We start from the raw sequence: 21,494 nt of genomic DNA on the forward strand, positions 1-21,494 counted from the left end.
AAGAACCATATCCTTTCAAGCCTCTGTGTCCTCGTCTATAAAAAGAGGATAACACCCCCTTCCCCACGGGGCTGGATTTTGTGAAAACTCGTCTATTGGCTCTGTCTCGCATGAACTGGCATCTCTGGACGGCTGAGCACCAAGGGGTTAACAGGGGCTGCCTGTGGGCATGTGGTCCTGGCTGTTTCTGCCTTTCATCCTTTGGATTCGATTTTCCATGATGAACATGTAATGCTTTTGCTACAAGAATCAAAGTTATCTTAGTTTTTTCCCAGTCCCTGTCCAAGACATCATGCTGCTGCTGCTGCTAAGTCGCTTCACTCGTGTCTGACTCTGTTTGACCCCATAGACGGCAACCCACCAGGCTCCTCTGTCCATGGGATTTTCCAGGCAAGAGTACTGGAGTGGGGTGCCATTGCCGTCTCTGCAAGATATCATGAGGACAGAGGAGATGTTGGGGGTGGAGGTGGGGTTAGGGGTAGGGGTGGAGATGGGGGGGTGAGCAGGGTGCGAGGCTGGCTTCTGCCTCCCAGGGGGCCCTGCTGCTCAGCCAAGGTACTTGGTACTCCTTCACGAATTCTCACCCACTCCTGTTTCCCACATCAGGATCCCAGCCTCCATAAGCTCACAGTGATTACCTGGTTCCCACACTCTGGGGGCCACTCTCTGTCTGGCAAATCTCCCCAGTGACCCCATGGGGTAAGCTTTATCTCCCCGCTCCACCCTAGAGATGAGGAGACAGAAGCTCAAGAAGGTTTCTAGGCCTGCCCAAGGCTCACAAGGAGTCTGCGCAGAGCTAGCCCAGGACTTGAGCTGGTCCCACGATTCCACACTGCCTCCTCTCACAGCTGAGGGCTCAGCTCAGGGACCTGCCTAGAATGAGCTCTTGAACTGCCTTGACTTCAGCCTCCTCCAGGCCCAGGACTTCAATAGGTATTGCTCTGGCTCTAATAGTCAACCCCCTGTGCGTGGATATGCGCTAAGTCACTTCAGTTGTGTCCTACTCTTTGCAACCCCATAGACTAAAGCCCACTAGGCTCCTCTATCCATGGGATTCTCCAGGCAAGAATACTGGAGTGGGTTGCCATGCCCTCCTCCAGGGGATCTTCCCCACCCAGGGATGGAACCCGAGTCTCCGGTGGTTCCTGCATTGCAGGCAGATTCTTTACCGCTGAGCCACAGGGGAAGCCCAGTTAACCCCCGACATGTCCCCAGATAAATGTCCCCTATCTGAAGTGGGCCATCCTCAGTGCTGAGACAGACATCTTGCCACCCTGTAAGGGGGCAGGCATCCTGCTTGGGTCCCAGGCGCCACCCTGGGCTCCTAGGTCCTCTGGGCTCCAACTTTTCCCCCAGCACTGCCTTCAGCTTTAATCAGTCACATCCTGGTCAGGATCCTGCTGTTCGGCTGTCACACTTGGGGACAAGCCTGGAGCTGGCAGTGTGCGTGGGATGACCATACGGCTGCCCATGGGCTCTGGGCCCTGAGGGTTCATCTAGGGGTCAGGGGAAGCAGGAGAGGGTCACCTTGAGTGGTAAGCATATTCACAGATGGAAACCAATCCACAAATTCTTCTGAGCGTGAAGGGCAAAACTAGTTGTGAGCATGGGCAGAGGTATGGAGAGGGAGACGCTTTGCTGGCAGAAGGAGGTGGGGGTGCTGCTATCTTGGAACACAAAACCCCTGAGAACTCCCTCATGAGTCACAGGATGAGCCGGGCCACACCTCCAGCACGGTCGTTATATTTTTGGCTTCTGTGTTTATGTTTTGCTGCTTATTTCAATCTCATTGCTAGTATTTTACTAGAAAGTGGCCTCACCCTTCCCACCCCCATCCACTAAGATTTTTGAGGGGCAATGTTAGCATGACCCCCCTGCATCTTCAGCATGCTGTATTCTATCTTAAGGTCTTACTCTACAGGAATACATGCCTATTTCATAAGATAGATAAATATATATGTAATATACATATATAATTCAGTGAGGAAGTCTGCTTTTTCCACATAAATATTCATTCAATGCATAAGGCTTAGATCAAAAAATAAGTAGGAGAAAGTGAATTCTGACTTTCCTATTGCATCCTGATACATCCCATCCTGTGGGCTCATCTTCCTTCCTGAGAACCTCGGGCTCTGACCCCAGCATGTAGCATTTTGGGATCTCACTGGTGAATGTTCAGGGAAGACCCAAGGAGTGCAGTGGGGCAAAAGCAATGTCCACAGCTAGCCAAGTCTTTGTGGGTTCATGTTTAATGAACCATACGAACCCCAAGGGAAGATCTACCAGAAGCTTCTACAGTCTCTCCTTTCCTTTGTCTTTATCCCTCTCCTTCCCTCTCCTCCATCTCTGTTGTTCCCTCTTCCTGTCTTGCCATACCTGCATGCACACACATACTTATCTGTGCACACATACACACACACACATTCCCAGCAGCCTGTCCTGAGATAGGTCTGGAAGTACTCAGAAACACTACTGAGCGACTAAGCACAGCACAGCACAGCACATCAGGTCTTTGCTGGGTCTTTGGCACCACTGTTCACCATTCCCCTTGGGACTACACCATCCCTTCCCCCCAAGTCCCCTCCAGAGCCCAAGCTGGGTGCTGCCAGCCCACTGTCTGTACCCTCAGCCTCCCGGTCCTCATATCTCAACCCAGACAAGCAGAGGCTTCCCTTGCCTTGAGAGACATCATGATGCTATTCTCCCACTAGGTCACTGTCTGCTCTTCATGTGACTGCCACTTTCGAGGATTCTGTTTCTTTATCAGGAAAATTGAAGAGGTCAGCTCATAGACATTGAAAGCCCTATTGTACCCTCCAGCTTTAACCATTTCTCACTCTGATCATCAAAGTCACACTAACTAAGTGCTAATGGCTCCTGAGGACCCAGCAACTCCTCCCCGAGATCTCCACTAATTCTGGTTCCCCGACGGCTTAATTTACCAAGCAATAAAATCCCCCTATTTGGTCCTAATAAAGTATTGTTAAGTTTTTATTTTGCCAAGGACAGATATAAAAACTTTTTATTAAATCTATTATCTGCTATTATATTCAATCCATAAAAGAAAGGAAAATAGGACTATACTAGTTATCTATTGCTATTAAGAAAAAACCTTTTTAACTCCAAAAATTTAGTGGCTCAAAATGACAATCACGTGCTTGTACAGAACTCTGCAATTTGGGCTTTTCCCACCTGGGGTCAACTCACGCATGAAAGTCTTTTGAAGGCTTAACTGGGGCTAAATGATCCAAGACGGCCTCACTCACTGTGACTGATGTTCTCCTGGGCTGCTGGGTGGGGAGGCTCAGTTCCCTCCATGTGGCCTCTCCAGCAGGACAGCCCAGGTGTCCTACACAGCAATGTAACAGGCGGGCAAGTCCCAGCGCACAGATGCTCATCAAATCTCTGCTGGCTTCATGTTTGCGGACGTCTGTTTGGCCAAAACAAGCCACTTGGCCAAGCCCCCAGTCAAAGCAGGAGGAGACTACGCAACGATGTGGTTATCTTTAATATAACAATCTATAATATCATAAGGGCATATCAGAAATTCTCTTTTCTGGATGGAGTAGATGTAGCCTCATGGAAACCTACAACACAGTCATCTGTGCAACTTCCTCACAGACCCATTAAGCTTCACGCATCAGAGCCATTTCCAGCCCAAAGGCTGGTATTTGGAAAACACAGCATCTATTACCATCTTCTTTCCAACTAGACAGAGGTGGCCTCAGAAAGTCTCTCAACACAGCATTCCAGATTCCTCCCAACTCATCAGGGAGGGCACAAAAAATTCAAATCTACTTTCCATTGCTTACCTAAGGGTCTTCTCTTCAGAGAAGTTATCTTTTGAAAGACGACAAGGGAGAAGAAATGCTTAACCCAAAGGAAGATGGCGGCAGCTCCATGTGCTGTGGCCAGGGTCAGGTGTAGGACCTCCTCCATCCTCAAACCACAACCACCAGGACCAATCTCAATGTTCTCATGTGCCAGCCAATGAGCCTCATGGACCAACACATCCCTGCACAGATGGCCATTGGCAAGCAAGACCACGGGACCTTCACTTTGAGCCAAGCCACACCAGCCATGGCACTTCACACAGATGTGGCCTTTGCCTCAGTTCGAGTAGGCATGTCAGCCTCTGCCTGGCACTGCCCAGACCTGGGCCTGACCTCTGCACCCTGCAGGTTCCCCCCTCCCTTCTCAAAACCAATGAGGAACCAGCAGAGAAGGACTGCTGAAGCCCCAGCCCAGCCCTGAGCAGGTGATAGCCCCAGGGTGCAGGCTTGGGTCTTGTCAGTGAGATGACCTTGGGGGTCCCTTTCTTAATGGGCAAGGTCTGGGCCTTGGGGTCCTCACCAACTAAGGAGGGGCCCCCCAAACCAGAAGGATCCGTGTGGACAATTTCTGGATGACAAAATCTCCCCCACTTGAAAATACTCTATGTGTTGATGTGGTTGTGGTTACATGACTGTACTCATTAGTCAAAACTCATTACACTGATACCGAAAAACTGTGAGTTTTACCTTTTGTAAATGACACCTCAATAAGTGCAACTTAAAAAAAATCTCCCTAGCAGGGAACCACGCTGCACCTGCTTCGTCAGGCCCACTCCCTTAAATGACCTTTGTAAGCACCTACTATGTACCTGGTGGGTGCTTTAAATAGTAAAGTTGCCAAACACTGAATGTGCACGTTTTGTGTGCAGGGAAAACCCTTCATGTGCTTGACTTTTATCTAATTCTCCAGACCATCCTGTAAGGGGTCGTTACCCACACTTTACTGAAAGGGTCACAGGAGCTCAGAGAGGTTGAATAAACTGTTCAGGTCCAGGCCATACAACCAGCAAGTGTGGGACCAGGACTCAGATCAGTAATTCCTAACTTAGCTAAGGCTGTTTCACTCTACCAATTTCCCATCCCACCTTAGCTCCAGGCAGGGTATGTTTGGTGTTTTTTATGCATAAAAGAAGCTAAATGACTTGCCTAAAGATCATATTGCTAATAAGAGGTGACATCAGGCTTTGCAACAAGCTGATTCCAAAGCCCCTGTGCCTTACTGCCCATGGGGGACATCTGGGGTCCCTCACACCCCATTCCACCTGCTAGGCCCTCCCTTCAGGGACTATCTGGCTCCAGGTGACTCCCCTCCCTTCTCCCATCCTCCTAGCACCGGTCCTAGCTGGTGTCCTGGCCAAGATCATCAGAGGCCCACACCAAGGGATGGCCTGTTGCTAATATCTTTAGACATCTTGCGAAGGCTGGTCTGAAACCAGCAGAGGCCTTTCAAGGGCAATTGTGTGGCCCTAAACATCTGGCTCTGAAGGGACTAGGCCAAACCGGGTTCCCAAGACAGGGACAGACACCACTGCCATCCCCCAGGTCCCCCTTGTTTCCTGCAGGAGAACCCCAGGGAGCTGGTGCAGAGAGGAAAGGTCATGCCTCAGCCTTGTTCCATCAGTCTGCTCCAGTGTCCCCTTAGTGGGCCTTTGTGGATTTGGCCAGATACATCCTTTTTATTTTTAATTTTTTTTAGTGATACATCCTTGATGGGCCTTCCCACAGCTGAATAATAGGGCTCCCCTGAGGGTCCTCACATCACTCCTTGTACTTAAGACAGAACATCTGCTGAAGCAAATGCGTTGGTTGATGTATTTGGCATCATTGGACAAATGATGTGTCCCTTCTGCTACATCCTAACTCAGGAAACCACAGCTTGTGGACCCCTTCAGAGGGGTCCAGCTGGCCAGCACCACATGGCTGAACCATGGCCCAGCGTGCACCAGGAGAACACCCCATGAGTTTGCACTTCATTTCATGGGAGAGGCCCAGAAGTCAACTACTCCACTCATTATGAAATACTTACATGGAAGAACGCAATTTCCTCCATTAAAGAAAAAGGAGTAAAATTTCCAGTAGGGCGTACATTTATTCTCCACCCATATGGATGTGTAGCCCTTACCTAGAAACCATCTCCTGCAGATGACTTATTTGGTTACCAGCACCATAACTATCTGTAGGAGGGTCATTTTCCTCCTACAGGAGGAAAAGGCTGCGGGGGTGGCGACAAGTCAATAATTTATTAATGGCAAAGAGGTTTAGATCGGCGTGCCATCTCTGACTGATGGGGAGAGGCTGGCTGGACTGTTGTGCTGAGGAATGTCGACTGAAAAACACACATGCAGCCTAAAAGTAGAGAGTCGTGTTTTATTCAGCCGAAATGTTTAGGACTTCAAGCCCAGGAGTGTGTATATTCTTCAGTCGACAAGAGGGTTATGAGGCAACCTCTAGGTTCAGCTGGGAAGTGTGTAGAGGGTGGGAGCGATCTGGAGTCTATTCCACTTGGCTTTGCCAAGTGTTTGGGGGCAGTCTCTTTAGCCCTCCCTGACCTTTGCCCATCTGTAAGATGAAAGGGTAGGCCCAACCCAGTCATCGACAGCCCAGGTCTCAAAAGGCTGCAGAAGTCACCTAAAAACTCTGTTTTCTCAACAACATTCATCTCCGCTTTGGGAACAGGACTCTTGACGTTTGTGCTGTAAACAGTTTCCTATTCCAACTGGCAGAGATGGCTCCTCAAGGACAAAGAGAAAAGGAACAGAAAGGAAGGAAGTGACCAGAGAAATTCAGCCTTTAGCCCATGGAAACCTGGGGGAGAAATAGACAGAGGCCAGCCTGGGGCCTCTGCATCAGGAGGCTCCAGCCTGCCACCCACATCTTCTGTGTCCCAAACGGGACCAAGAATCTGGGTTCAGAAACCTGTTCCCAGTCACTGAGAAACCAACAAGACACAGGGTGGTTTACCAAAAACAGAAGGCAACAAGGGAAATCATGTTACTGCCAGTTTATAGCAATCAAAGAAGACCAGCAAAACCCATTGCCTTTGGAGGTCTTGGGGGGCGGGTGGGGAGGAGGGCAAGTGGGCTGGAGGAACAAGAGCTCCATCCCAGAGAACTCACTACCTTCCTGGAGCCTTGGTTTTCCTGATGGTCATACTGGAACTTAGTAGGCAAAACTACCCAAAAGGTATGCAAAACATTCAGGAAGTAAAACAGTCTCCATTGCGTGCATGTGCAAGTCCGACTCTTTCCAACCCCATGGACTGTAGCCCACCAGGCTCCCCTGTCTATGGGATTTTCCCAAGTAAGTATACTGGAGTGGGTTGCCACTTCCTTCTCTAGGGGATCTTCCCGGCCCAGGGATCGAACCCATGTTTCCTGCTTGGCAGGTGGATTCCTCACCCCTGAGCCACCTGGGAAGACCTAATATGCTCAGCAATGAGGTGAAAATGAAAGCAGTGCCCAGAGGCTCTTCCTGTTGGCTGGCTTCTTTGAGTCCCTCTCCACCACAGGGCCAATATTTTTAAATCTACACTCATCCCACAGCAGAAATGAGCACAGACATTTATGCTACACTGCCATGTATTTTCTTGAAAATCTTCACATTTGACAAAAATGCACACTAAAAATAATAGGCTGTAGGGGGAAAACAGGGTTGGTGCATACCGGTTACAACCTATAGAACCTAGGGACATCCTAGTCCAGCAGCCACTGGGCCCTGAACCCAACACCACCCAATGAATAAGTCATTGGCTCCTGTTCCTCCTTTGAAATGAAGGATCTCAGGGGCACTCACTTCTTACAGAGACCAATCTCATCAAAATGAAAAGCCCCATCCAGAAGGTTACCTGCACCACTGATTTCTTATAAGGACAATGCCTTCCAGCTCCTTCATCTGCTCTCTGAGCTTCCCCACACAGCTTAAGGGAATGGAAAGCTATGAAAATGGTCACGACTTGCCCTAAAGGAAGGTGCCTCTATACATTTTCAGTTTTTTCTTAATTCTGATTGATCTTTAATTATGAGAAAGCCCATCCTGATCTACCAAAATATAAACACACTGGGAAAAATTGCCAACAAGCCAACACAACTTGCATCTATACCCACATCATCTCCCCATTTGTCAATCATAGAAATACATGCTGTAACAATTTCCAGAGTAAGATAATTGGAAGTGGCTTTTAAGATCATTTGACTGTGAGTAACATCTGATTATGGATGTGAGAGTTAGACTATAAAGAAAGCTGAGCACTGAAAAATTGATGTTTTTGAACTGTGGTGTTAGAGAAGACTCTTGAGTCCCTTGGACTGCAAGGAGATCCAACCAGTGCATCCTAAAGGAAATCAGGCCTAAATATTTATTGGAAGGATTGATGCTGAAGCTGAAACTCCAATACTTTGGACACCCGATGCGAAGAACTGACTCACTGGAAAAGACCCTGATGCTAAGAAAGATTGAAGACAGGAGGAGAAGGGGACGACAGAGGATGAGATGGGTGGATGGCATCACCGACTCAATGGACATGAGTTTGAGTAGGCTCCAGGAGTTGGTGATGGACAGGGAAACCTGGTGTGCTGTAGTCCACGGGGTTTCAAAGAATTGGACATGAGTGAGCAACTGAACTGAACTGAACATCTGATTTACAAAGGGCTGATTTCTGGACAATTGCCATGGACTCACAGAACATCTTAAAAAGTGAGACAATCTAACCAACAAGTTGCTTGAAAATGTACAAGATTTAAGGTTTGTACTTTTAACATTTGAGTCAAGCTGACTCTGTTAGATTAAAAACAGTCACAAATTTTTCACAGCACCTCCCATTAAGAGGTAGAGTCTATTTCTCCACTCCTTGCATCTGGCTGGCCTGGTGACTTGCTTTTAGCACTAGGATTCAGCAGAAGTGATTTTATAGGACTCCTCAGGAAGCCACTTATTTTGCAGACATTTCACTAATTTGTTATTAATTTAATAGTTTCCCCCACTTGGGCATAAGTCTTTGATTCAGGTATCAGTGATTCCTTAGGCTCCTGAGAAGGATCTAATTGAGCCCCCAGAATGGCAGTGTCTCCGAACACCCTACCAGGATTTGTTAGAAGCCAAGGGCTTGACTTCCCTGGTGGTCCAGTGGTTAAGAATCTGCCTGCCAATGCAAGGGACACAGGTTTGATCCCTGAACCAGAAAGATCACACATGCTGTGGAACAACTAAGCCCCTGTACCACAGCTACTGAGCCTGTGCACCCTACAGCCCATACTCTGCCCTAAGAGAAGCAGTGAGAGGCCTGCACAGCGAAATGAAGAGCGGCCTCCGCTCGTGCAACTAGAGAAAGCCTGCACACAGCAACAAAAACCAATGCCGCCAAAAATTATTTTTTAAAAAATGTTAAATTAAAAAAAAAAAAAAAGCCAAGGGCTGACTAACAACCCAAACTCCAAGAGGGCATCATTCAGTAGGTTCAAGAGGAACCTGACAGATATGCAACCCAGAGGAGGAATAGTTTGCAACATTCACATTGCTCCTGGGTGATGCTGAAGGTTGTCTAACTATTGCACCTAAATCTTTAAAACTTTAAAACTGTGGTAGACAGTCCCCCAAATACACCTATGTTCTAATCCCTGGAGTCTGTGAATATAGGAAAAAAGGATTTTTGCAGATATGATGAAATTCAGGATCTTGGAAGAGGGGGAGTACCCTGGATTGTCCAGATGGGCCTAAATAAGAGATTCCTGTACAAGGGTCCTTGGAGGAAGGAGGTAGGAGGGGCCGAGTCAGGGAGAAGACATACAAGGGAAGCAGAATGGAGTGATGATGCACTTGAAGATGGAAGAAGGGGCCACAAGCCAAGGAATGCAGGTGACCTCTGAGCTAAAAAATGCAAGGAAGCTGTTCTCCCCTAGAGCCTCCACAAGAACACAGCTCTGACAACACCCTGATTTTACACCAATGAGACCCACTTTGGAATGACTTCCAACCTCCAGACTATAAGATAATACATTTGTGTTGTTCTATGCCACTGCCTTTGTGATCATTTTTAAGATGGCAATAGGAAACGAATACATTGGATAATTCTTCTGGGCTACAGGAATGTAACTTGGAACTATTATTCATAATGACAATAACAGCTAATAATAATAGCTAATATTAATATAGTGTATACTTTGTGGTTAGCTTTAAGTGCTATTCTTGTGTAAACTCATTTAATCCTTACAAAAACCATATGAAGTTAATCCGTATTTCACAGATGAGAAAATTGAGCCTTTAAGAGGTTATGTAACTTGCTGTGTGTTAGTCCCCCAGTTGTGTCCGACTCTTTGTCACCCCATGGACTGTAACCTGCCAGCCTCCTCTGTGCATGGAATTCGCCAGGCAAGAATACTGGAGTGGGTATCCATTCCCTTCTACAGGGGATCTTCCTGACCCAGGGATAGAACCCGAGTCTCCTGCATTGAAGGCAGATTCTTTCCCATCTGAGCCACCAGGGAGGCCCCACTTGCTAGGGCCACATGACAGGCAAAGGATACAGCCCAGAGATGAAACCAGGCGGCCAGGCTCCAGATCCCATGTCTAGCCCTTACATCTCCCCAATCAAACCAACAATAATAATAATCAATTGTAGCCACTTCCTGAGCCCCCACCAGGCTTCTGCCCAGCGCTGGACACATCGTCTCTCATAGCACCCCAAATGTCACAGCACCCCAATGGAGCAGTATTAATCATCCTTGTTTTCAGCAGAAGAAACTGAGGCCCAGCAACATTACACCCAGATGTTAATCACATCTGAAGCCAGAAGTGTTAGAGGCCAAAGCACAGATTTAACCACACACCCTCCTGCCTTCCTCGTCCCACTTGAGGTCCGGGTGGCTGAGAAAAGGACAGGGATAAGTGACACAACTACATAATTCACCTTCCAAACTGAGATACTCAGAAAGTGAATGGAGTCATTATGAATACTGTCACTGACAGGAGGCATAGACAGGAACTGTCCCGGCAAACCTGGACACAGGGCGACCCTAAAGACGTTGTTGTTGTTGGTTCAGTCGCCAAGTCATGTCTGGCTCTTCGCGACCCCGTGAACTGCAGCACTCCGGGCTTCCCTGTCCATCACCAACTCCCGGAGCTTTGTTCAAACTCATGTCCATCGAGTTGGTGATGCCATCCAACCATCTCATCCTCTGTCGTCCCCTTCTCCTGCCTTCAGTCTTTTCCAGCATCAGGGTCTTTTTCAAGGAGTCAGTTCCCCACATCAGGTGGCCAAAGTATTGGAGCTTCAGCTTCAGCATTAGTCCTTCCAAAGGGTATTCAGGGTTGATTTCCTTTAAGATTGACTGGTTGGATCTCCTTGTAGTCCAGGGGACTCTCAAGAGTCTTCTCCAGCACCACAGATCGAAAGCATCAGTAGACTAAAAACAAGGCGAATAAGCTGCTGTTCCCCAGCACTGTTCCCCAGAAGGGGTGCAGTGGAGCAGCCATTGACCCTTCCTGACCTCACAGCTACCAAGACTAGGTCAAGGCTGGAAGAGGAGGGTGGTCCTAGAAGAGCCCAGAGCAGAATGTGCAAAGCTCCAGACTTGGGGTATCAGCACAGTGGGCCAAGTGTGTCCAATGGTGGTCTGGGAGTCCATCTGAGGGTGGAGGCTGGGGAGCCCTGGATAGAGTCCTGGATACAAAGAGACCTCATTCCTCACTGGTGACCCAGTCAGAAACCCATGTGGAGCTCAGAGCCTTGGTAAAGGACCAAGTGGAAACCAAATGGCCAGCATCCTGAGACACCAAAGTCGTGGTGGAGACACCGAAGTCTCCTCCAAAGCCGGGGGCCTGCAGGACAAGAAGCCACACTGCCTGGGGCTCAGGCTGGGTCTGCTCCTTCCCAGCACTGAGATCTTGGCAGTACCCCTTCTCAGCCATCATTTTCCTCTGAGCCTCCTGGGTGAAACTCAGCCTCTGATAACTGCTGGAGCTCCATCCACAGGATTCATAATAGTGAACAATAATAGTGGACAACAGCAAACACTCACCATGAGTTAGGAAGTATACTCAGCACTTAGCAAGGGTTATAGGAGTAAATAAAATCCACTCTGGAGTAGGCACAAAGGTTATTCCCATTTTACAGATGTGGAAACTGACGTGGGAGGGGGAGTAAGGAACTTGCCCAGCATCCAAATACTGGTACACAGTGAAGCTAGGATTGGAATCCAAGGTGACTTCCCCTGTAAATTCCCACTGGAACATTCTCTCTTTCCCACCTGGCCAACCCAGAGCCATACACTCCAGTGCAGAGACACCCCACCCCCAACCCCAAGGGAGGGCCCCAATTTCCCTGGTGGCCAGGGACCAGGCAGTCACAGTTCATACTAATTCTCACCCAATTAAAAGACTCACTGATGGGCTGTTCAAACATATCCCCAGACCCCATTTCCCGGGTGGGCCTAATTTCAGAAAATCCAAGAATGAGAATTCTAATGACCCTTCCCTAGGTGATTCCTAAAGCTTTTCTCATCCTGTTCAAGTTCCTCGTGAGTCTGATTCTATGAAAGAGTCTAATGATCCCATGTCCTTGACCGCCTGTAAAACTCTCTAGTCTCCATCTGCCCCCAGAGCACAGTCTTAGCACAAAACCTTCTCTGGGCAGCAGCATCTGACTAAAGTTTATTAACTCTGTGTAAGTTCCATAGCCCTAACCATTTGGGCTATGGTTAGGGCTTCCTTGATAGCTCAGTTGGTAAAGAATCCTCCTGCAATGCAGGGAGATCCCGGTTCGATTTCCTGAGTTGGGAAGATCCTCTGGAGAAGGGATAGGCTACACACTCCAGTATTCTTGGGCTTTCCTGGTGCTCAGCTGGTAAAGAACCCACCTGCAATGCAGGAGACCTGGGTTCAACCCCTGGGTTGGGAAGATGTCCTGGAGAAGGGAACAGCTACCCACTCCAGTATTCTGGCCTGGAGAATTCCATGGACTGTATAGGCCATGGGGTCACAAAGACTGAGCCACGACTGAGCCACTTTCACTTTCCCCTTACCTTCTGTTTATGGCAAGTGATACAAGTTTTCTATTGTGGAAGTGATATAAATAAGACTCTTATAATAAGTGCATTTAAAAAACAGTAGGTCAATTTTGTAAATAATCATTCAGTACATTACAGTTTGGGCAGTCAGTACACATGGTGGAATCAAAAATGGGGAACCTCAAGTGGCCGACAGAGAAGAAAATGCACCCCACGCCTGTATTCTTGCCTGGGAAATCCCATGGACAGAGGAGCCTGGCGGGCTACAGTCCATGCGGTCGCAAAGAGCTGGGCACCAATGAGCCCACACTCACAACACACACAAGTGACTGAAGACTGAGAAACAGTTCCCTGAAGATAGGAGGTGTCTGAGGAGGCTTTTTGGAGAGGCTGAGTTCTCTTCTAGCAACACCCACAAGAGCAAGGTCACAGAGAGGGGGACGCACTTAATTCGATTCAGCCTCAGTTTCCCCTTGTGTAAAACCACCCACTTAATGGAGAATTTATGAGGATTAAATGATATGATAAAAGTGAAGTATCTAACACAGGGCTGGTGCTGACTCCCTGCTGACTCAGACAGTCCAGCACTGAGGAGTGGACCGTGTCAGCTGCTCCCTGCTTTCCTCCCACCACGTGCTGAAGTCCCAAGTCTGAAACGCAGACATGTGAAAACTCACTGATTCTCAAACTTGTCTGCTTCCCCAAAGAGGTCCAGATAGAATAGTTTCTGGGATGGGCATCAGGACCAGGGCACCAGGAATTTTCAAACATTCTCCAAGTACTTCTAATAGGAAGCCTGGATAGAGAACCACCCGTGGTAACTAACACCAGGGAGTGTCCAGTGGCCGAAAAGCGTGGCGCCTGACGCCACCTGTTCCAGACCAGCCCTGGATGACAGCTGCAGTCATTCTTGCTCCCCGGCAATGGAATCTGCAGAGTTGAGAAAGGTATTGAAAGGCATTCAAAAGAGCTTTCTGCCCGCCCATGATCTTCACTATTTCCACAACAGAGCCAGCAGGCATCATGCGCCCCTTTCACTGACCAGGCAAGGAAAGCTGAGGTGGAACCAACCAGGAGTCTTAGGGCTCCAAAGCCACTTTGCTCCTCCAGCCCTCTGCACCTCTAGGGTACATCTGACCAAGAGCGGGGACTGGGACTTTTTTGCAATAAAAGGAGGATTCGCAGAGTCCAGTCCATTGCGGTGGGGTCAGGGTCGTTTCTGAGCAGAACTTGCTCTTCCAGGTCATCTCGTTGGCCCACCCTGCTCTCCTGGCGAGGCCCAGACCCGGGTGGGAGGCGAGTGCTCCCGGCCACATGCTGCTCATTCATTAAAGCTCTGGTTCCTCCCTGCCATTCTAATTATGCGCCGCGATAATAAAGACGCTTTCTCCCTCACCAAAGAGGCCTATTTGTGTGAGAAGAGCATTTCGCCCCCACAAGATTGAGTCGTCACTCACAGCCTTGTTGGAATCAAAGTCGCATCTTTTCAAGGGTTGACGGAGCCCCACCCGCCTCCCTCTCCAGCTTCCGCCCACTGCTGAGCATCTGAGTTTCTAGAAGCGCCCACTCCCCTGTGGAGTGGGCAGGACTGTAGATGCCATTCCCTACTGCAGTGCTCCCTCACGGCTTGCTGACTGAGATGCACTCGACACACAGTAGGACATTTGTTGAGTGCCTACTGTTACTGTATGCCCTTCCTCAGTTCAGTTCAGTTCAGTCCCTCAGTCCTATCCGACTCTTTGCAACCCCATGGACTGCAGCACGCCAGGTCTCCCTGTCCATCACCAACTCCCAGAGTTTACTCAAACTCATGCCCATTGAGTCGGTGATGCCATCCAACCATCTCATCCTCTGGCGTCTCCTCCTCCTGCCTTCAATCTTTCTCAGCATCAGGGTCTTTTCAAATGAGTCAGTTCTTCGAATCAGCTGGCCAAAGTATTAGAGTTTCAGCTTCAACATCAGTCCTTCCAATGAACACTCAGGACTGATCTCCTTTAGGATGGCTGGTTGGATCTCCTTGCAGTCCAAGGGATTCTCAAGAGTCTTCTCCAACACCACAGTTCAAAAGCATCAATTATTCAGGGCTCAGCTTTCTTTATAGTCCAACTCTCACATTCATACATGACCATTGGAAAAATCATAGCCTTGACTACAGGGACATTTGTTAGCAAAGTAATGTCTCTGCTTTTGAATATGCTGTCTAGGTTGGTCATAACTTTCCTTCCAAGGAGTAAGTGTCTTTTAATTTCATGGCTGCAGTCACCAACTCCAGTGATTTTGGAGGCCCCCAAAATAAAGTCAGCCACCGTTTCCCCTTCTATTTGCCATGAAGTGATGGTCGAAGGAGGCAATGGCACCCCACTCCAGTACTCTTGCCTGGAAAATCCCATGGACGGAGGAGCCTGGTAGGCTGCAGTCCATGGGATTCTAGGGGTCACTAAGAGTCGCATACGACTGAGAGACTTCAGTTTCACTTTTCACTTTCATGCATTGGAGAAGGAAATGGCAACCCGCTCCAGTGTTCTTGCCTGGAGAATCCCAGGGACGGGGGAGCCTGGTGGGCTGCCGTCTATGGGGTCGCACAGAGTCAGACATGACTGAAGTGACTTAGCACGCACACGTAGGGCTGTTAGGGAAATCAGTGGAATATTCACAGGTAAAACTGAACATGAGTTGGGATCACCGAGGGTTAGTACCAAAGGTTCTGGACCACACAGAAGAAGGAGTTTAGGAAGGCTTCCTGAGAAGTGCTACCTGAACTGAGTTTTGAAGGATGAGCGGGAGTTTGTTAGAGAAAAGTGAGGATGTTCCAGACAGGGGGAACTGCATGAGGGCCAAAGGAGAGGACAGGGCTCTGGGAAATGCAGGAGACGGTTTGGCAATCATGCACAAGGGGTACATCACAGCGACAGGGGACACAGCTTCCAGGCAGGTATGGACAGGGATGTGAATCCCATGACTACGGCCCTACCTAATGATACCCAGAGCATCACTTCAACCTTTTCCTGGCTCCTCTGGGAGCCACAACCAGCAGCTTCCACGTCCACCTGTAGTTTAGTGGCCACAGGAAAGTGGAGTGACTAGTCACGCTCTATTAGTCACATACTCACTCGCCCAGACACTCAGCACAATTCCCTGAGGGCCCCGCATGTGCTGGGATACCACCTCCTAACCCTCCCTCAGCCCGTTTCCAGCTGTGCCACGCCAACCTGGCAGCTTTCTCCTCAGCAAATTGGGGGTAAAAGAGCCCCCTTGTAGAGTCATTCTTCCAGTAACAAATGTGTGTGCATCCTCAATCGCTCAGTTGTGTTGGGACTCTTTTTTTTAAGTTTACTTTTTAATTGAAGGATAATTGTTTTACAGAATTTTGTTGTTTTCTGTCAAACCTCAATATGAATCAGATAGGTATACATATATCCCCTCCCTTTTGAAACTCCCTCCCATCTCCCTCCCCATCCTACCCCTCTAGGTTGATACAGAGCCCCTGTTTGAGTTTCCTGAGACATACAGCAAATTCCCTTTGGCTATTTTACATATGGTAATGTAAGTTTCCATGTTGCTGTCTCCATACAGTGCCCGACTCTTTACGACCCCATGGACTATAACCCACCAGGCTCCTCTGTCCATGGAATTTCCCAGGCAAGAATACTGGAGTGGATAGTCATTCCCTTCTCCAGAGGATCTTCCCAACCCAGGGACCCAACCTGAGTCTCCTGCATCTCCTACACTGGCAGGCGGATTCTTTACCACTGCGACACCAGGGAAGCAATAACAAATGTGATCAGGGCTAAATAAGATAATTCAGTACTCTCAGATTTTAGAATAAACTAAGTCCTCAGTAAACGTCATTATTTTAAATGGTTACTTTTATTATGATTACCTGTCAGGATGGTGGGATTCCCTGGGGGCTCAGACAGTAAAGAATCTGCCTGCAATACAGGAGACCAGGATTCCATCCCTGGCTCAGGAAGATACCCTGGAGAAGAGAATGGTAACCACTCCAGTGTTCTTGCCTGGGAACTCCCATGGACAGAGGAGTCTGGTGGGCTACAGTCCATGGGGTTGCAAAGAGTCAGAATCCCATCTCCAAAGTCCAAAGCACCACCTCCAGAGTTGCCCCCAACCTTGGCAAAACCCCTGCTGACTGTGCATTTTCTTACCCTCCCCGGAGCCTGGAGCCAACTACCTGGCTTCCACTGACCACATCTAGGCCTGACTCGGTCACCACAGGAGCTAGTCCGGCCTCAGTCACCCCCGCCCTGCTGCATCTCATCTCATCCTTCTAGGGCTCCAAGTGTCAACCAGCTCAGCTCTTTTGGCGGGGGCAAGACTGAAGGTCATCTCAGCCTTTTCGGTCCAAAGCTCCAGGGGTTAAAGGGTGGCCCTTCTGATTTTATAAATTAACTAATTTAAATATTCTATTAAAGAAATTTGCAAGCACATACAAAGCAAACAGAATAGTAATGAATGGTCATGTACCCACCACCCAGCTTCAATTACTACCAACCTGATATACTTGTTTCACAGGCACCTCCCCACCACCATTCCCACTTGATTTATTGGTAAAAGCTTTATGGCCAGCCCTTCTAGCATGCCCCACCACCCAGGGCTCCCACTGCTCACAGGTCCCAACCACTTTGATGTCTCTGGCACCAAAAGAAACCTTGAAATAATCCCCTGAAGAACAATCATCTTTATGTCCCTAACAGAATGGTAATCACTGGCCCACAGGGGCTATACAGGATGGTGGTGAAGGGCTGGAGCCCTGGAATCAGACAACCTGGGTCCAAATCAATACTTATTAGATGTGTGACCTTGGATAAGTCATTCTACCTAGGCTTAGATTTCCTACCCAGTAAAAGGGCAATGCTGGTCACAGGTTTCTGGTGCAGCTTCAAAAAATAAAATAACACATGTTTATTGCCCAGCACAGAATATGCAGTGAGGAAGCCTTAGGAATAGATGTGTCAGGTGGTAGCTAAGCAGGCTTTGCTCTTATGAGATACTATTAATATCTCTCATTTTATAGATGAAGGGGTGGAGACCAGAGAGAAGCAAGGAGCTACCAGGGACACTCTTTCTGTATCCCAAGTCCATGTGCCTGGAATTGTCACTGTGCACTTTGAACCGCAGAGCCCTGAAAGTGAAAAGACACTCTAGAAAGGGCAGGCAGCAGTGGCAGGTGGCCCAGCACACCCAGCATGTATCCACATCCTGGATGGGGAGGAGAGACAACTACACAGTGCCTGTGTGTGTGTGTGTGTGTGTGTGTGTGTGTGTGCAGGGTGTGTGCTAAGTCGCTTCAATTGTGTCCCTACTCTCTGTGACCCCATGCACTGTAGCCCACCAGGCTCCTCTGTCCATAGAATTCTCCAGCCAAGAATACTGGAGTGGGTTGCCATGCCCTCCTCCAGATCTTCCCGGTGCGGGGATTGAACCCTGAGTCTCTTACTTCTTCTGCATTGGCAAGTGGGTTCTTTACCTCAACCACCACTTGGGAAGCCCATGTGCAGGGTAAAGCTGCTAAATTCCATTTTTACCAGACAGAGTGGGGATGGGGGAGGTTAATGCACATTTCTGCTCACTCTGTGATTGACAAGCCCTATGGCCCACCTTGCATTGGGTACAGCCATTCACTCGTCTAACAGGAAAAGCAAGAAGCTGGTTCCCTAACTTAAGCTTTAGCAATCCTTAGCCTTTCTGATGTCCCTCCCTTTCATCCTATTTTTTTTTTTTTTTCAATTTAAAGGGAACGGTGGGGAAAAGATAAATCAATCCAGTTGCTGAGTGATGTTCAGACAAAAGACATCCTCCAGCCCACTGCGGGCGTTTGTCACCTCCTCCCCAGGAAGAGGAGGGGAGGGGGGCAGATTCGGGATGTTGCGTTTGGGCCCCTCCTGGACTCTCCACGTCCCTCCCGGGAGTGAGCGGTGTCAGGATCTCCCTCCCCCCAGCGCTCCCCTACCACTGCAGTGCCGAGCTGTGAGGCACCTCCCAGATCCGCAGGAACAATGGGCTGGGGAGGGGGCAGGTGCGGCTCCAAGCGCAGCAGAGGGCAGGGGCACGGCCACAGACCCCAGGACCGGGAGGACACTTCTTGGGGCGGTTGTGCTGACCCCTGACTCAGTTTCCCCAGCTCTAGTCGGGTCCCCGCAGAGCCGGGCGCTCCTCCGCTGGAGGCATTTTCTCTTATGCCTCGGGCATTTCGATTTCATCCGCGCTAAGAGGCTTGCCTAGTAAGCTCCGGAAACAGCCGCCGGGCTTCGCTCCTCATCCCGCAGCTGCTCCTGCTGAGGCTTTGCAGGTCAGGGACGCGCGGCAGCCTCCTTGCGCCCAACTTTCCCCACTTGGGACCCGCAATCCTGGCCAGCCCGTCTCCTCTACTGGCGAAGCCCTGATTTATAGCTCTGGGCTCCAAGAGCTGCCCTTCTGCTTTCCTCTGCTTCCAGGTCCCGTCTCTCTCCTTACCCGCCCTCCCTCCCCTCACTTTCTGAGCCCGAGCCACGCTTCCCCCAAGAAAGCAGCCCTGGCACATTTGCGAAATGCGAGCGTCTGTCCTCTGCACCGGGCGCAGTCTCCTTTCCGCAATCCCGGGCGAGAGGTGGCCGCTTCGCTCCTCCTCGGCCCTGAGAATCCCCGGGGGATGGGCGGCGATTGAGAATGGGCTGCAGTAGGGCCCGGAACTACAGCCCGCACTCAGGGCGCGCCGCTCCCGGCCTCGGCGGGGTGAGAGAACAGGTCCAAATCTCTGACTCCCTCTGGTTCCCACCCCCGCCTCGCTGAATCACGAAAATGAGCGGCCAGGGACACCGTATCACCCGATGCAGGCCGTTTAAATGGCTAGCGCGGGCGTCCCCCGCAGAGCATTCAGGGGATGCACAGGGGAGACGATGCTCTTCCAGACTCGCACTGGGCCCCGCAGGAGGCGACATCCCGCGGCGGGGGCAGCGAGGTGTCCGGGAGGGGGCTGAGGTCCTCGCCGCAGTGTCCGCACCCCAGCGAGGAGCGGAGCACGTGACCGGCGGGCCACCTTCTAGTTCCCCCCGCCCCCGCCGGACTCCCGGCCCCTCCGCGGTGCTGCCCCTGACCCTAAGAGGGAAGGGGGCTGGGGAAGGCGGGGACGGGGACGCCTACTTTCCCGGGACCCGCGATGGGGCTGCGGGGCGCCGGGCCGAGCGCGCCCCCTCCCTCCCCGGCCCGCCCCGCCGCACCCCAGGACCCCGCGCCGCGCGCTCACCTCGGGACCCCGGGTCGCCGCCGCCGGCCTCCTTGTCCGCCATGGTCGCGCAGCCCCCGCCCGCGAGAGGAGCCCCCGGCGCGGCGTCCGAGCCCGTGCAGGTCCCGGTGCGTGTTCTCGGCGGCGCTCGGGCCGGGACTGAGCAGCCGGGCAGCGGGAGCACTAGTCTGACGAGGCCGCCGCCGCAGCTCGAGCTCCTCCCCGCGCTCCTCCCGGGCCCGCCCCGCGCCCCGCGCCCCGCCCCGCCCCGCCGGCCCGTTGGGGAAAGAAGGCGCGGCGTCCGGCCCAGCCAGAGAGCCCGGGGTCCTCCCGCCCGGACCCGCCGCGCCTAGCCGGGCCCCTCCTTTCCGGGGCTCGCCCCTGAGGCGCCCGCGCCCGGGGTGATAGGCGCGCCCGGGCCCGGTGTCTTGCCAGCTGGCCGGATGCAGGCGCGCGCTGGGCGCTATGATGGGCGAGCGGCAGAGACTGGATGTCAGGTCCCTTTGGCCCCCGCGGCGCGTTTGGCTTTTGGAACCGAAGGGTGCGAAGTCCTGCACCAAGCACCGCACAGGCACCCCACTCTCCAGAGGACGCCCGCTCCCCCAGGGTCCCAGAGAAACCGTCAAGGATCCGCGTGAAGGAGGAACCCGGCGTCGCCAGCGCTCAGGCCGCAGGCGGAGGACAAGCGCGAGGGCCGTGCTCTGGGCATCGCCGCGGGCATCAGCCTCCAGGCCACCTGCCTGACTCCATGGCAACTCGGAACCGGGAGGCGCCTGCTGCAGAGGCTGAACCGAATCTTCCATATATGGGCTCCGCCCGGGCCCTCCTTACAATCTGAGAATAACGACATTAATAATTCAGGGACTGGGAATCAGTGATTCATTCTCCCTGTCCTCTGGCTCCACACACACGCCACCCGCACCTGTTTGATCCTGGCCAGGTGGCTTTTGAGTCCGCTATGCAAAGAGGCAACGAGGCTAGGATAAGATTCTAATGATCAGGGTTACTGGATCCTTCCCCTAGTGCCTGACACTATGCTAAACCCTTAAGAGCCTTATCTCATTTTCTCTGGAAAACTCTGAGAGGTCGGGACTAGAGATCCCCATTTTGCAGATAAGGAAACAGATTTGAAGGTGTTAAATGATGATTCCAAGAACACACATAGCAAGTAACTGCCCAGGCTGGAATCCCACCCAGGTCAAAACCACCAGCTTCTCCCCCCTGAGATGGGCCACAGCTCCCAAAGGGCACTTAGCCTTTATTCACAAGCATTCGATTGATGGAGGATGGGGTAGGCAGAGGTCTACAGGGAGAGCCTGGAGACCAGGGTCTGCTTAGAAAGTAATGGTAGCGTGATGAGTTAAAAGGATGAACTTATTATCTATCTGCGTACATTAAAAATCTCAGGCTTCCTTAGTGGTCCAGTGGTTGGGAATCCACCTGCCA

At 50.8% G+C, this 21,494-nt stretch overlaps 1 protein-coding gene across 1 annotated transcript in view; it reads right to left on the reverse strand.

Annotated features, from left to right (window-relative positions):
- Positions 1-20,220, reverse strand: part of HSPA12A (heat shock protein family A (Hsp70) member 12A) — a 77,926-nt gene extending 57,706 nt beyond the window's left edge. Inside the window, exon 1 of the mRNA XM_055559938.1 lies at positions 20,070-20,220. Coding sequence (XP_055415913.1) covers positions 20,070-20,112 — 43 coding nt within the window. The 5' untranslated portion in view covers positions 20,113-20,220. The remainder of the gene's footprint in view (positions 1-20,069) is intronic.
- Positions 20,221-21,494: the final 1,274 nt, after the last annotated feature.

This window comes from Bubalus kerabau, chromosome 22 (genome assembly GCF_029407905.1).
Source record: "Bubalus kerabau isolate K-KA32 ecotype Philippines breed swamp buffalo chromosome 22, PCC_UOA_SB_1v2, whole genome shotgun sequence".
Classification (NCBI taxonomy): domain Eukaryota; kingdom Metazoa; phylum Chordata; class Mammalia; order Artiodactyla; family Bovidae; genus Bubalus; species Bubalus kerabau.